The sequence below is a fragment of the Diceros bicornis genome, chromosome 18 (genome assembly GCF_020826845.1).
Source record: "Diceros bicornis minor isolate mBicDic1 chromosome 18, mDicBic1.mat.cur, whole genome shotgun sequence".
NCBI classification, from domain to species: domain Eukaryota; kingdom Metazoa; phylum Chordata; class Mammalia; order Perissodactyla; family Rhinocerotidae; genus Diceros; species Diceros bicornis.
This window is the reverse complement of record NC_080757.1, coordinates 852152-868179: the sequence shown is the minus strand read 5'-3', so window position 1 is coordinate 868179 and position 16028 is coordinate 852152. Positions and strand designations below refer to the sequence as shown.

The following is a 16028-nucleotide window of genomic DNA, read 5'->3' as shown; positions in this document are numbered from 1 at the left end:
TACACGAATGTTCACAGCAGCACTAATCATAATATCCAAAAAATGGAAACAACCCAAGTGTCCATCAACAGAGGAATGGATCAACAAAATGTGGTCCACCCAACAATGGACTATTATTCAGCCATAGAAAGGAATGAAGTACCGACATGTGCTACAACATGGAGGAACCTCAAAAACATCATGCTGAGCAAAAGAAGCCAGCACAAAAGGCCACATATTGTAAGATTCCTTTTATATGACGCGTCCAGAATAAGCAAATCTATTTATAGAGAAAGTAGGTTGCTTAGGGCTAGGGAGGAGGGGGGGCAGCGAGAGTGATGGCTAAGAGGAGCTGGATTTCCTCTGAGGATGATGAAAATGTTCTAAAACTGATAGTGCTGATGGTTGCACAACTCTGTGAATATACGAAAAGCTATTGAGTTGTAGATTTTAAATGGATGAATTGTACAGCATGTGAATTATTTCTCAGTAAAGCTAAGAGATGGAAATGCTGATAAGTTAATAAACTACCTCTTATTGTTTCCGGGAAGATGAAATAAGATGATACAAGTAAGGGCTTAGCACAGGCCTGGCACACAGTGAGCACTCAGTCGATGCTCAGAGTGCGGTCCAGAGGCCAGCAGCAGCACCCAGGACCTTGAGGGAAATGCAGAATCTTGGCCTTCCCTGGGGCTGCATCAGGATCTACATTTTAATGTGATCCCCAGGTGAGTCTTCTGCAGGTTAAAGTTTGAGAAGCACTGAACCGCAATGATAATGCTATCATTATTCTAGGGCAGGGATTCTCAGACTTGAGAGCATCTCAGAATCCCCTGGAAGGCTTGTTATAATACAGATTGCTGGGCCCCACCTCCAGAGTTTCTGACTGCAGAGCTCTGGGGCTGAGCCTGAGAATCTGTATTTCTAACACATTCCCAGCTGGTGCTGATGCTGCTGGTCGGGGGACCCCACTCTGAAAACCGCTGCTCGGGGGCTCTAAGAAGGTGCACCTGCCTGTCTCCCAGGACCACTCGAGCGAGCAGGTATAGGACGGGCCTTGGGACCGGTGGGTCTCAACCCTGGCTGCACGTGGAAGCACGAGCTTTTACAGTTCTGTGAACGAAACCGAGACCCCTCTCCCTGGTCTCACAGGCGAATCTAGCAAGCGAACCGCAGAGGCTTAAAAGAGCACAAAAATCCACACTGTGAAGCAGCCTGTGTTAGAGGACCTTGCAAGCCCACACCTCCTGACCGAGCCGCCCAGGACAGAGCCACAACAGGACGAGATAAAGGGGACCTCGCGCTCGCATTTCCCAGCTGCCTTTCTTGGAGACTGAGGGAATAATTAGCCACCCTGGTCCTTGCCTCCCTCCACACACACATAACAGCAGCATCTCGGAACTTGCTTGATGTGTAACCGAAAAGCTCTTGTTCTTGTTCTCTTTGAAGTGGGTGACCGTTAGAGGTGTAAGCCCTTTCCTGCATGGACGCTGCTTTGTGAAAAAATACAAAAACCATCAGATCTGCAGACCCCGGAGCAGCCCCTCAGAAGACTCTGTTGGACTGTTTCCCAGGACTCGAGTTCTTCACCTTGATTATCAGATAAACTCCTTTAATTAACCTTCACCCAGACTCTTTATTTGAGAGGACAGTTCCCACACCAGGTCCCACTCCAGACCAACTGACCAGAATCCCGGGGCGGGGCCTGGGCAACAGCATCTGGAAAGCTCCCCAGTGACTCCCAGCGCAGCCAGGGCTGAGACGCTCGGGTGCTGCCCAGAGGGGGGCCTCCTTGGCAGTACTCTCTCCTCACAGGGTGGGGGGGTGAAGTGAGTGTGATTCTCACACCCAGGCGGAGTCCAGGCCCAGTCCCTGAGGGCCCCACTTCTGGTCCCTGTCGAGGTCTGAGCGTCCTGGGCAGAGGCCGAGAGGTGGGTCACCCCACGGTGGAGCCGTTCTGGGTTCCCAATACGAAGGAGGCTGGGGGCAGATGGAGGCCCTGGCAGAGAGACACACAACAGGCTGAAACGGCGCCTCCGCCCTCTGCCCACCGGGCGTTTCAGCAGCACTCGGGGCCTCCCCAACCCACGTACTAAAAGCTTCCCGGGAGGACAATCTCTGCATTGCTGGGATTTTTTTCCTTCATACGGAAAAATTTATATTAAGCAGACTCTAAATAGAGCTCTTTAGACAGGATTTGGTTAAAGCCGCCCTCTGTTTAACGGGCTTGGGGCTGGAGGGGGGCACTCTGGTGTAATTGCCTGTTAGTCCACTTTGAGGCCGCTGGACTGCCAGGGTCCTTATTTCTGCAGCCGTCCACGACTGGTTTCTCCTGGGCCTGACCGCTCGCTCTCTGTTGTCTGCCTCCATTTATCTGGAAGCTCAGTGGCTCCGATGCTTAAGGGGCCAGAGACCGTCTCGCGGAGATCCTGTCCCCGCTGGTTTCTGCAGGCCTTGCTCGAGCCAGGACACCTCCTCGGGGAGCTGCTGGCTTCCTGGAAGACAGAGAGGAACTAATGCGAAGGGAGGTGCCCAGGGGCTGAGGAGGTAGAACACAGGCAGGAGGATGGAGTCTCCTGTGTAAAGGAATAAAAACTAGGTTTGGGGGTAGAGACCAGGGAACCACGAATTCACACAGCCCCTTCGAGCAAATTAGGAAAGACACCTCTTTCTGCCACAGGGCAGCTTGGTGGGAAGAGCACAGGCTATTTTGGCCCCCCTTGTTCCCCGGGCCAGGCACCTCTGCAGTGTACAACCTGAACAGCTGCACAAGGGGGCCTGTGGGCACTCCTGCCTCTGCTGCACACAGGCAGATGGGACCACTGACTCATCAAACGCTCTTGTCAGCCGCGCACTGGGGATACAGCTGAGAAAGGTCTCTGCATTTCAGATCCAGTCTGCTGGCAGAAACAGGTAAGAAAACCATCACTTGCGAAACAATGTGAGGGCGCGGTGCTCCAGGAAAAGTAATAAGAAGTGAAATTGAGGCGAGCCAGGCCTGTGCTGAGGGCATTATCCTGAGAGCTCTCACTGAATCCTCTCAACAGCCTTGGGAGGCAGAAACAGATTCACCCCTGGCTCCGTGGAGACATACTAACAAAGCGACTATTGACAGTGACTTAGACAGAGTTAAGGGAAAATCAAGAGGCCCCCAAAGGGCAGCCACAGGGGAAGTTGTCACCACCCCCGGGGCTGCCCCTCTGTGAGGCACATGGCCTGCGGCAAGAAGGGGGCTGGGAAGAGACTTCTTGACCGCTCCCTCCCTCCCTCTGCTCTCTGATGGCACCTCCCGTTGAAGCCAGAGGACACGAAAATGCTGCCTGAGGGTCAGCGTCCAGGACCACGGGCAGAGTGGAGAAGGTTGGAGGCTGAATCTGGAGGGGCAAACACTATTAACCTATTTCACAGATGAAGAAACAAAGAAACTGAGGCCCAGAGAGATTTGGTAACTTACCCGAGGTCACACAGCTCATAAATGGCAAAGACTGAGTAGGTGAACACCATGCTGAAGCCCCCAGAAGCACAGGGGACTGTAAAGGCCCAAGTGAGAGCTGAGTCCCCTTAGAGGGAAGATCAAAACGGCTTCCCCAGAAGCTGAGAGCTAAAGGCAGCATAGAGGTGGGAGGAAGGGAGGCGTGAAATAAAGCTCCAGATAGAAGAGTGTGTGGGCAAGAACCTGAGGGCAGGAGAGGCAGGGCCTGCACTGGGGCCAGAGAAGTCAGGGGAGGCCACCAGGACAGGCTTCCCCAGAGAAACTCACAGGGCAGGGGGCGGCGGGGACAGGCACTGGGGAGTTTCAGGGAGGGGTAACATGACCTGGTTGGCATTTCCACAGGATCACTCCAGGGTAAGGGTGGAAAACGCAGGAACGATCTGAAGGTGAGGAGGCTGGTGGCTGGGCTTGAAGGCTGGCCCCAGGAGTGGCGAGCTGGACAGGCCGGAGAGCCGTGAGTAGAACTGTTGGTAAGAGCTGGGCCTGGAATGCAGGGAGAGGGAGGAGACCGGATGGTTGCTGGGTTCGGGGTGTGGACCAGGGGATGGACTGGGTTGCCATTTACTGACATGGGGAGGAGCCAGCTCGGGGAGGGGTGGGTACCAGGCAAGCTTCTTGGTTGCAAATGATAGAATCCATGCCAGCAGTTGAGGCCCAGGAAAGATTTCTGGAAGGACTAAGGCAGCTCCCAGGCTCTTCGGGAGGGCCCAAAGCTCTGTCCAGTCGCAGCCCGGGAGAACACACACCAGCGCCCAGGCCCAGGCGCTGCAGCTTGCGCTGGACGTTTCAGCTGGTACCCTAGACCCTGGGTGCCCAGCAGCCGCCCTCAGCGGAGCAGCTGCTGCCGCTTCTGCAGCATCTCACGCAGGGTCCTGTGACGGGCTGAGCCCAGATCAGGTACGTAGGCCTAGGTGCAAGCGACTCTGGGAAACACGTGTCTGGCCTACAGTCTGGGAAATTCCCCTAACCTAGGAAGGATGTTCAGCAGCACCAGGCAGCCAAAAAGCGTGACCAGTGCTAACGCGACAGGACGACAGGAGTTCTGCTTGGGTCTCGTTGCGGTTGCGGGCCCGCGAGATGCCCAGTGGAGACATCTGGCGGTTCCAGGTGCAGACACCTGGGGCTCGTGGGCCCGGCCACGTCACTTGCACCACTTTTCCTCAGAGATTTGAAGCAAACTCGCAGTGTTGTTCTCGAATTATGTGATGAGTTTGAACCCCCGCTCAGATTACGTTTGGAAAGTGTTATGATGCTCAGGTTCTGTGATTAGGAAATTGTGTCTTCAGTTGTGGCCTAATTGATATATTGATTCATTTACTTAAAAAAAGTTAAGATTCACTAATATTTGCATTTGGGTTGAGCTGGACAAATTCCAATCTTGAATTTGGGAGTCATAGACTTTCTCATCTGGAAAGAACCCATGAGCGTCCCCCCGTGGACACAGGATCCACCACAAAAAGCCCTGGGTTGGCGGGGCAGGGGCACGGCGTGGCCTCAGAGAGCCCCGGCCTCAGACCCGGCTCCACCTCTGAGCTCCAGGGTAGACGGGGATCAGAGCCCCCATCCCAGAGCTGGTGAGGAGTGGATGGGAATGAAATCCCATGAAATCCAAATGAAAAAATTTTAACTGTGTCATTTATAATAGCATCGAAACCAAAAAAAAGCCCATTATGAATAAATCTAATGAAAGATATGTAAGACCTCACACTAAAAATTATGAAACATTATTGAGAGAAATTTTTAAAAGAGCTAAATAAATAGAGAGATATACCATGTTCCATGAATGGAAGATTCAGTGTTGTAAACACGCCAGTTCTACTCAAACTGATCTGTAGACTCAACACAAACCCAATCAAAATCTCAACAGGTGGGGGTTTTTTTGTAGAAATTCACAGGCAGATTCTAAGTTTACATAATAACACAAAGGGCCGAGAACAATCAAGGCAATACCGGACCAGAAGAGCAGAGCTGGAGGGCTTCCACAAGCTGACCACGGCCCACTACAGGGTCAGATCAGGGCGAGGGTGTGGGGTTGACACAGGGCGACCAGATAGACTGAAAAGACAGAAGTGAGTCTGGAAACACGCACACACGCAGGTCACCAGATGTCTGGTAAAGCGCAGGGGGAGAGGGTGGTCTTCCCAATAAATGGTGCTAAGTCAGCTAGATATCCATATGGAAGGGAGTCATATCTTGACCCTGAGCTCACACCATACTCAAAAAACAGCTTCCAGAGATGGACTGCAGATCTCTATGGAAGGGTCAACAGTACAGGTTTAAAAAGAAACCACGGGAAACGAATGTCCACAGAAATGTGTACAGGGATGTTCTTGGCAGCATTATTCACAATAGCCAAAAGGTAGAAACAACCCAAATGTCCCTCAAAGGATGAACCGATAAACAAAATGTGGCATATACATACAATGGAATATTATTTGGCAATAAAAAGGAATGAAGTTCTGACTCATGCTACAATATAAATGAACCTTGAAAACATTGTGCTGAGGAAAGAAGCCAGATACAAAAGGCCACACATTGTAAGATTCCATTTATACGGAATGTACAGAACAGGGAAATCCGCAGAGACAGAAAGCAGACGAGTGGTTGCTTAGGCCTGGGAGCCGGGGAGGGACAGGGATGGGGCGTGATGGCTGAAGAATATGGGGTTTCTTGTTGAGGTGATGAAAATGTTGTGAAATTGACTGTGGGGATGGTTGCACAGCTCTGTGAATGTCCCACAAACCACTGGATTGTGTACTTTAGATGGGTGCATTGTATAATATGTGAATTATTTCTAGACAGAGATGTTTTTAAAAATGGGAGAATATCTTCATGATCTTGGAGAAGGTAATGGCTTCTTAGGACACTAAAACTGCTAACCCTAAGGAGAAAAATGATGAATTGGACTATGTTAAATTAAGAATGTTTGTTCATCAAAGACACCATTAAAAGAGTAAAAAGTCAGCCCCCAGTGGGAGAAGACAGTTGCAGCCCACAACCAGAATATATAACAAGTCTCCTATTTTTTAGGCTACCTTTTTGGTCCCTTCACCCATTCCTGATATGTCTTAATTTCGATCCCTTCACCCCCCTGGTTGGTTGCGGTGGACACTGTTGATGGCCACCCCGAAACCCCCCACCAGCCCCTCCACCTTGGCAGCCTCCTACTGCAGAGCCTGTGCAGCCCCAGACTCACTTTCCGAGCCTTCCTTAGGCCACCAGCTTCTCTGGTTTGCCCAGGACTTTCCTGGTCTTAGCACCAAAAGTCCCACCTCCCAGGATCAGTCCCAGGCAAACCAAGATGGTTGGTCAACCTACCTACAAGTGTGAGTGGCCATAGGACCCAGTTCTGGGGCAAGACCTGAATGAAAGTCTCTTCAGAATCTTCTGGAAAGGCTCCTGCATCCCAATAAGAGGGATGGTGCAGGAAGAGAGCTTGCGGGCTTGGTCTGTTCCCCATCTCCCTGCCATGAACACAGATGTTATTCCTGGGGCCATGGCGGTCATTGTGCAACTAAAGGAATAAACGTGAGCACAGCAAGAGTGGGGGCCAGAGTACAGACAGAGCCTGGCTCCTTGGGGAACATCAGTGGGCAGGTCACTCGACACCAGCCACCGTGCGGCCCAGGCTCCTACTTGTTTTATTATTATTTTATTTATTATTGATCCTTGTTCTTTCCTCATTGGCTCTAATCCCTCACATCACACCCCAGCATCTCATCCATCTGTGCGAAAATCTGGGCAAAGCAGGGCCAGATATTACAACCAGGGCCCCGAGGAGTCCTGTGTTTTTCCCGGGGTCACACAACAAAGGTGGAAGAGCCAAACCCCCCAGTCATCAGTGACACTGAGAGGACTGGGGGACTGCAGAGTGCCAGGCCCTCCGGTGTGCACCATCCCACTTGACTCTTCACAAGAGGGGAGGAAACTGGGGCTTGGCGAGAGGAAGTCTCCCCCCCAAGATTGGGCCGTCAGCAAGGCCCAGCGCCAGGACTTGAGCCCAGGTCTGGCTGACACCTAAGCCAGTGCCTTACAGGAAACTCTCCTGCCTCAGTGTGGCCCAAACATCCTCGTTTCAAAGATTAGGTCTTGAAAACCAGAGAGACAAAGTGTCCTGCCCAAGGTCACACAGCTAAGGAAGGCAGAGCCAGGGTCAGAAGTTGCCTGACGCCTACCCCAGGGCTCCTTCTGGCCCATGCTCCCCCAAAGGCCAGCAATCGTCATGCACACCCCACAATGGACAGTGGACGTTCCTTCTTCAGTTTCTTAAGAGCCTAAACAGGGCCACAAAGTGCCGCGCGTGAGAACCTGCTCTTGGCTCCCCCACCCCGGTGCTGCCTCCTCTCTGAAGCCACCCTGCTTCTCGGCCCACGGAGGCGGCAGGAAGTGCAGGGGCAGGGTGGGTGAGAGTGACCATCCCCGGCAGCCCCACTGCGGCCTTCAGTGCAGGCTCTGGGGGATGAGCTGGGCCTGGGACGGCTCTCCACGTCAAATGCCTGGGCTGGCATCCAGCAGGCTGCGGAAGCTGCTCGTCCAGAGCACGCCTGGGTCTCGGGTTGCTCCCCTGCGGGACATTTCCACAGATGCAGAGCTGTTGGTCACAGCAAAAAAGACATAGTCCCTTCCCACCAAGAGCTTAGACCCAGGACTCAAGGTCCTGTCCTGGTGTTCTGCACTTTTCCCACCAAGAGCGTCACGATTCAGAACCCAGCCGGGCAGTCAGATGGGCCAGGGGTCGCGCCCGGCTCTGCCACGCACCAACTCCCCAGAGCCTCCTGCCCCGGCCTGTGGGGTACGCCGTCTCCCCACATGCCTATCCTGCGCTCACCAACAGCTCCTCACAGCACGCAGGCCTCCCCCGACGACTCCCTCTGGCCCAGGAACATGTGCGCAGGACAAGCCAGAGGGCGAGGCAGCTGACGCCCCGGAGCCGCCCTCGACTACGTCATGACTGACGGGAACTGAGGGCAAATCCCCAGCCTCCTGACCCTCTGGGCCAGGATGGTCTGAAGCTGCTGACCACAGGCTCCCAGAGCTCCCAGCAGGACGGGACCCCGCTGCCCACAGCGTGAGCCACTCAGCCCTACAAGGTGACGACCGCTTCTCCTCCCACCTCACTCCCCACTCCCCCAACTGCGCTTCTTGAAATCACTTTCCAAATAAACTTCTCGCATTCAAATCTTCGTCTCAGGGTCTGCTTTTGAGGAAGACCCACCGAAGACATAGGAATTGGTATCACAACAAGAGCTAGCACTGAGTGCTCACTGTGACCCAGGCTCTCAACAATAAAACGGAGTATACTTCACTCTTATTGTTTTTATCATTGAATCAGTCAAGATAGTTATTTTTATGCTGCCGCAACAAACAGCCCCCAAGCTCAGTGGCTCAAAACCACAAAGGTTTGCTTAACGGGAGGGACTGTCTCCCGCAGATCTTCAGGAACCTGGATTGAGAGGGGTTTCGCTGTCTCACAACAGCGCCCCCTTCAAGTGGGGCTTGGGGTTTGCCAAGGCAGAGACGCGGAGGTCACACATCTGTTCTTCCTCCCGGAAGGGGCGCCACCACGTCTGCTCCATCTCACCGGCCAGCATGGCACATGGTCCCCCCAGCGCTGGGAAGCAGGAGGGTGGAGTGCAGCCCCCCACCCAGGAAAGGAGAACTGGAACTACTGGTGAGCACTGGTCAAGAGACCCCAACCACCATCCTCCCAGCACTGCACTTGACGGAAGAGGCACCCGAGGCCCAGAGAGACCGGCTCAGCAAGGGATCCACAGCTGCTCCACGCCAAAGACGCCACTCCAACCACGGTCCTTCCCGAGGTTTCTGATGGACAACCTGCTCTCCAGCCTGCGGTCACCACCTCTGGACCAGCTACTGTTGCTGCAGAATAAAGCGCCCCCAAACTTCGTGGCTGAGACAAGACCTTCATTGGTTCTCACAGTGTCTGTGGGTCAGGGGTTCTCTGAGGGCTCGGCTGGGCAGTCCTGAGCCCCGGGGGCGGGCTGGGCACCTCTTTCTCTTGATATGACCTCAGAGCTCGTCCGCATGGCCCAGCTGGGCCTCCTCACAGTATGGCGACCTCGGACAGCTGCGCTCGCTTACATGATGTTCCAGCAGAAGACGCGGAAAACACACTGCCATCTCTGCTCCCGCCTCGGGGCACTTTGCACATCCTGTCGCTCCTAAGTGATTACACGTCCACCCAGACTCGAGGAGAGAGGTCAGGTCACATTGCAGAGAACCTATGGGACAGAGATCTGAGTGCGGCCACCACACCCTGCAGAGGAGGCACCCCTGCTCCTCGCCAGGACCGCACAGAAGTCAGCTTGCCCGGTAGCCACCCCACCCACGTGTCAGCTGTTGTGTGTGTCCTGGCACCAGTAAGTGCTGAGTTAAGTCTGGACTGCAGCATATGAACACTGGCGGCACTGAAGGGACTCCGAGTATTGTCAACCACACACGTATCGCAACATTGGATTCCCGCCACGGCTGCGTGAGGCAAGCAGGGCGGCACCACCACCTCCCTTCTAACGGACGTGGGAACTGAGACCCAGAGGTTGTGTGTGTTGCCCAGCGTCACTGCAAGTGAGCCGCAGAGCCGAGACCAGGGCTCTCCGTCCCCACGGCCTCCAACCTGCTGCCAGGGGCCCACAGGGCCTTTCCTCTGTGTTCACAAGTGGAGCCTTTTTAGGGGAATTAGTCAAAGGGATGGAGAAGGAGGGGATAGGGAAACAGAGGAGAGAGCCTGCCTCCCCCCGTCCCCTGCAGGGAAAACATTCTTTAGTCACCCAGAGTCGAGTGAGAATCAGCTCGTCCTAACCTCTCTTTGTGCCATCCCATCTTCTCAGATGGTGGACACAGGCACGGCAGGGGATGGGCGTGGCAAGGGTCACACAAGGGGGGATGGCCACATGGGGCCTGAACAGGGTTTCCTGAGCCCCTGGGCCCTCGGGCAGGGGACAGGATGCAGTTCATTGGGACAGAATGCAGATGTCATCCTGCTGTCCAAACAAAACAGCTGGCACCCAGCTTTTACATTTTTCAACCTTTTGTGTCCTTTTAAATGTTTTCATCAGCCATCCCCAGGGCTGTAAAAACAGAGCCGCACAGACGCAGGCAGGGCTAAGCTGACAGTGGCCTGAATATTCAGCGGAAGGGTGCAGAACTCACAGCAAAGCCTGATGAGTTAACCAGTGTCCCTGAGCAGGGACGGCGGCCTTGCCCCCACTTCCTGTGGCTCCCTCCCAGGCCTGGGAACCAGGGGAGGGGACCCCCTGCTGGAAGGGGGACAGGCTGGGTTTCTGGGCTCCAGGAGGAATGGGTCAGAAGCCACCCAGTGGGATGGGGCGAGCCAGCTACCATGGGTTTGCCTCTTCCAGGAAGCCCTCCTAGTTTTCAAGAAGGTACTTCACCTCCCAGGAGAGTTGTGGAGACCTTTCTCTTTCTCCCTGTCTGGCTCCTTTACATACCCCCCCTTTGCCTTCTGGAAGCCCCACCCAGGGGCTGCCTACTCCTGCCCAAAGTTCAGGGCCACAGCAGGGCCACAGGTCCCTAGACCTCACCTCACCCTGGTTTCTGTCTCGCTGTGAGATTGGTTGGTTGATTCGCACATCCATTTATTTATCCATCCTACAGACACTCATCAGGCGCCGACCAGCCCCTGTGCCAAGTGCAGATTAAGCTGAGACAGGCAAGCTGTGACCCTGCAGACATTACAGTCACCCAGGGCAACAGGGTGTTCGCAGGTCACTGTAACAGGAGGCTGATGACCAAAGGTGCCATAAAGGCTGAGGCCATGAGTAGGGGCAGGATGGAGGCTCTGCCCTCCTCTGTCTCATCCCCGCCTGCTCCTCATCCCTGTCTACACTCGTCCCCGTCACTCACAGTCACATGGGCCTTATTTCAGCCTCCACGGCCATCTCCCTCCTGCCCTGGGGTCCTCACACATTATCCCTTTCCCATCACGCCTTCCACCTCCTCTCCTAGCTAATTCCTGCTCCTCCATCTTGTCCCTCCCTCCATCCTCCTCCCTCCCTCTCTCCCTCTCTCACGGGATTCACAAGGCGCTGGCTCCTCAGTGAGGTCTCCACCGTTGGGCACCTGATCTTTAGCTTCATGGGCTCAGAAATTGTTTTCTAGAGGCCCTAGTGGGGAAAGGGCTCAGGGAGCTGGAACCAGGGGACCAGTTTACCCACAAGGAGAGCCGAGGTCCCCCAGCCAGCTGGACTGCTCAGGTGGGAGGGTCCCTGCTCAGGTGGGAGGGTCCCCGTCCTCAAGAGGTGGCCCGGCCAACTCAGAATCCACACAGGGGAGAGAATGGGGGCCCTCATGACTTCCAGCCACCTTCTCCTTTGCTTGCGTGGCCCGTGCTCAGGAAGGCGGGGACGCAGCCTGCCCCCCAGCATGGTCTTGCACCTAGAACAGGGCCAGCACACTGACGAGCCCGTCTCTGCCTTCTGCCCTCAGAGATTAGCTTGAACCCCAGGGGAGCTGGGCTTCGAGGGGGCACCGAGAGGCCTGGCACAGCTTCTAACGCAGCTGCAGCGAACACCCAGGCTTCCTGCAGAAGGAGGGCGCGTGGTCCATGGGGTTCCGACTGGGGCAGGAGGCTGACCAAGAGGCCAGTCTCTGTCCCGGGGGCACAGGAGCCATCCTGTCAGCCCTAAGGCTGGTTCATCATCTGGGGAGGGGCTCGTGGAATGGCTGCTGGCCGGTGTTTGTGGCCCGGGGGCTCATGGGCTCTTGGACACCCTCGCTCACCTCCACCCACTGCCTGGGGCTTCCATCGAGCTGTGGATTATACTCGGTGCCTGGATGCACCCCACTGCTCCCAGCCCACCCGTCCCGTGGGAATACAGGGCATCCCACCAGGAAATGGCGTGTACGCATTCCAGTGGATGAAGGCGTCAGAACAAAATCATCTCTCAGTCGGCCGTCAGCTCCGAACCGCCTCCTGCCATCAGCTTCTGTCTGTCCACTCCCCCGGGCCCAGCAGGCCCTCGGGGCCACAGCAGCTGGGAAATGCAGGATCTGATGACTGCCACCCCCGCGGGGACCCTCACTCTGACCTCACCCCCTGAGAGGGCTGCTGCTCCCAAGAGCCACTGGCTCTCCTCCATCTGTTCTGGAGCCTAAATCCTAATCCCTGACCTTCTTTCCGCAAAGCCAGAGGGCTTTTCTACTGCTCCCAGGAGCCCAAGCTTCTGTCTTAACCCCCGAGGAGACAGACTGCCTGTTTCAAACCCTCACTCCACCACTTACTAGCTATGTGATCTCAGGCAGGTCATTGAACATTTCTGAGCCTCCATTTCCACATCTGCAAAATGGGGACAATATTAGTACCTGCCTCGTGGGCTTGCTGTGAGGATAAATGAGATGATATGTGTATGAGATGATACGTGTGCCACCCCCCATGACCTGTGGCCCAGGTGCCAGCCTGAGGCTGGGGCTCATCACCTGCCGGGACCCCGGCTGCAGGGACACCGAGCAGAGGCTGTCAGTGTCAGAGAGGAGGGGCAGGGGCAGGCGGAGCAGATCTGAGAAAGGCACAATGCGATGGGAGGTCTAAGGGGCCATGCAGGTGCGGGCTGTGGGTCCGGAACTCAGGAGAACAGGTGGGGCTGCAGCAAAGACGCAGGTGCAGTGGGCGGCGGGGGCGGGGGGCGGGGGGGATGTGCCAAATGCAGAGAGCAAGGGCAGCCCGACTCCACCTGCTGTGGGACTCAGTCTGGTTCCTCAACAGGGTCCACACAGAACCATGTGACCCACAACTCCACTCCTGGGTGTGGACCCAGGAGAACTGAAAGCAGGTATTCAAACAAAAGCTTGCACACGAGTGTTCACGGCAGCACTATTCACAGCAGCCAAAGGTGGAAACAACCTGGGTGGCCATCAACAGATGAATGGGTAACCATAAAACATGGCATATCCACACAGTGGAGTGTCGCTTGGCCGTGAAAAGCAATGAAGTTGTGATGTATGCTATAGCGTGGACGAATCTTGAAAATATGGTGCTAAGTGAATGGAGACAGCCACAGAAGGCCACTGTCTGACTCTGTTCATATGAAATGTCCAGAATAGGCAAGTGCACAGAGACAGAAAGTAGATGGGTGGTTTCCAGGGGCTGGGAGAGGGGAGAATGGAGAGTGACTGCTAATGGGTTTGGGGTGATGAGAAAGTTCTGGAACTAGATAGTGGTGCTGGTCACACAATATGGTACTTAATGCTACTGGATTGTACATTTTTAAGTGGTTAAAATGGTAAAATTTATCTTATGTGTATTTTACCACACTTTTTTAAAAAAAATCAACCAAAGTCACACCATCTGGCCACAGGCTAAAGTCTTCTTCTGGTCTCCCTTTTGCCTCGCAGGCTCCTGGGGGACACTGGGGACCGTCTTCCTTCAGCCCTGGGAGTCACGCTGTGGGCAGAGAGGCTGGGCCATCTCGAGAGAGTGTCAGCCACTCCCTGGCTCTGGCCATCAGCCACCAACCAGCTGCAGGACCACGGGCTCCTTGGGCAACCTCTCTGGGCTGCAGAGTCCTTATTTGTAAAATGACAGGGTCGGACTAGAGACGATCTCAGGAGTCTGTCTCTTCTTGCTCTGAGAGCCTGAGTGGAACCAGATGTCTTGTCCTGACCCGTGGGAGCGTCAGAACAGCCAGTGCAGTCCATCCCAGGACCCCAGGGGCTGCGGGAGCCAGCACCCTCCCCCTGCCAGGCTCTCCAAGTCCCTTGTTCCCGGCTCTGAAAAGTATCCCAACATTCTTAAGCAACCAACACTTACTTAGATTTAAAAAGTTTTATTGGTTCTCGGCTCACCATTGTCTCTTGTATTCCATTTCATGGGTTAATTTTTCTTCTTGCTAGAGCACATCTGTTAGTAATATTTTCAAAAAGGAATTTTTCCAGTGCTAAACATTTTGGGACATTCCATGTCTTCAGGATGTGTTTTTACTCTTACATTTGGCCGGGTATAGAATTTTGAGTTTGAAATTATTTTCTCTCAGAATTTCAAGATAATTACTTCAATTTCTTCTTGCTTCTAGTATTACATTCTTTTACAATTACTCGCTTTTTCTGGAAATATTTATAATTTTTTATCCCCAGTGTTCTAAAATTTCAACACTCTGTCCAGTAGTGGATCTCTTTTCATTCAGCCTGCCTGTCACTGGCAGCCTTTTTTTTTTTTTTTTAAGGTTATGTTGTTCTTTTATTTATTTTTATTGAAGTAACAGTGGTTTGTAACTTATATAAATTTCGGGTGTACATCATTATATTTCAACCTCTGCATAGACTACATCGTCCTCCCCACCCAAAGACTAACTACCATCCATCACTGTACACATGTGCCCTGTCACCCTTTTCACCCTCCTCCCTCCCCTCCGGTAACCACCAATCTAATCTCTGTCTCTATGTGTTTGTTTGTTGTTGTTTTTATCTTCTACTTATAAGTGAGATCATACGGTATTTGACTTTCTCCGTCTGACTTAGTTCACTTAGCATAATACCCTCAAGGTCCGTCCATGTTGTTGCAAATGGCTGGATTTCATTGTTTCTTATGGCTGAGTAGTATTCCATTGTGTATATAGACCACATCTTCTTTATCCATCCATCCATTGATGGGCACTTAGGTTGTTTCCAAGTCTTGGCTATAGTGAATAATGCTGCAATGAACATAGGGTGCGTATATCTTTTTGACTTAGTGTTTTTGTGTTCTTTGGATTAATACCCAGCAGTGGAATAGCTGGATCATATGGTAGTCCTATTCTTAATTTTTGAGGAATCTCCATACTGTTTTCCATAGTGGCTGCACCAGTTTGCACTCCCACCAGCAGTGTATGCGAGTTCCCTTTCTCCACGTCCTCTCCAACACTTGTTTCCTGTCTTGTTAATTATAGCCATTCTGACGGGCGTGAGGTGATACCCATTGTAGTTTTGATTTGCATTTCCCTGATAATTAGTGATGTTGAACATCTTTTCACATGCCTGTTGGCCATCTGTATATCTTCTTTGGAAAAATGTCTGTTCAGATCCTTTGCCCGTTTTTTAATTGGGTTGTTTTGTTGTTGTTGTTGAGTTGTATGAGTTCTTATATATTTTAGATATTAACTCTTTATCAGATATATGATTTGCAAATATCTTCTCCCAATTGTTAGGTGATCTTTTCTTTTTGTTGATGGTTTCCTTTGCTGTGCAGAAGCTTTTTAGTTTTGGGGTCTTTTCGTTGTTGTTGTTTTTGTGAGGAAGATCAGCCCTGAGCTAACATCCGTGCTAATCCTCCTCTTTTTTTGCTGAGGAAGACAGGCTCTGAGCTAACATCTATTGCCAATCCTCCTCCTTTTTTTTTTCCCCCCAAAGCCCCAGTAGATAGTTGTATGTCATAGCTGCACATCCTTCTAGTTGCTGTACGTGGGACGCGGCCTCAGAATGACCGGACAAGCGGTGCATCGGTGCGTGCCCGGGATCTGAACTCGGGCCGAGCGCGCGCACTTAACCGCTAAGCCACGGGGTCGGCCCTGAAGCTTTTTAGTTTGATGTAGTCCCATTTGTTTAT

At 53.1% G+C, this 16028-nt stretch overlaps 1 protein-coding gene across 3 annotated transcripts in view; it reads right to left on the bottom strand.

Moving 5' to 3' along the window:
• Nucleotides 1-1574: 1574 nt before the first annotated feature.
• Nucleotides 1575-16028, bottom strand: part of NT5M (5',3'-nucleotidase, mitochondrial) — a 64945-nt gene continuing 50491 nt past the window's right edge. For all 3 annotated transcript variants that reach the window (XM_058559508.1, XM_058559509.1, XM_058559510.1), the window contains one exon: nucleotides 1575-3955. In XM_058559508.1, the coding sequence (XP_058415491.1) occupies nucleotides 3372-3955 (584 nt within the window). In that variant the 3' untranslated portion in view covers nucleotides 1575-3371. The remainder of the gene's footprint in view (nucleotides 3956-16028) is intronic.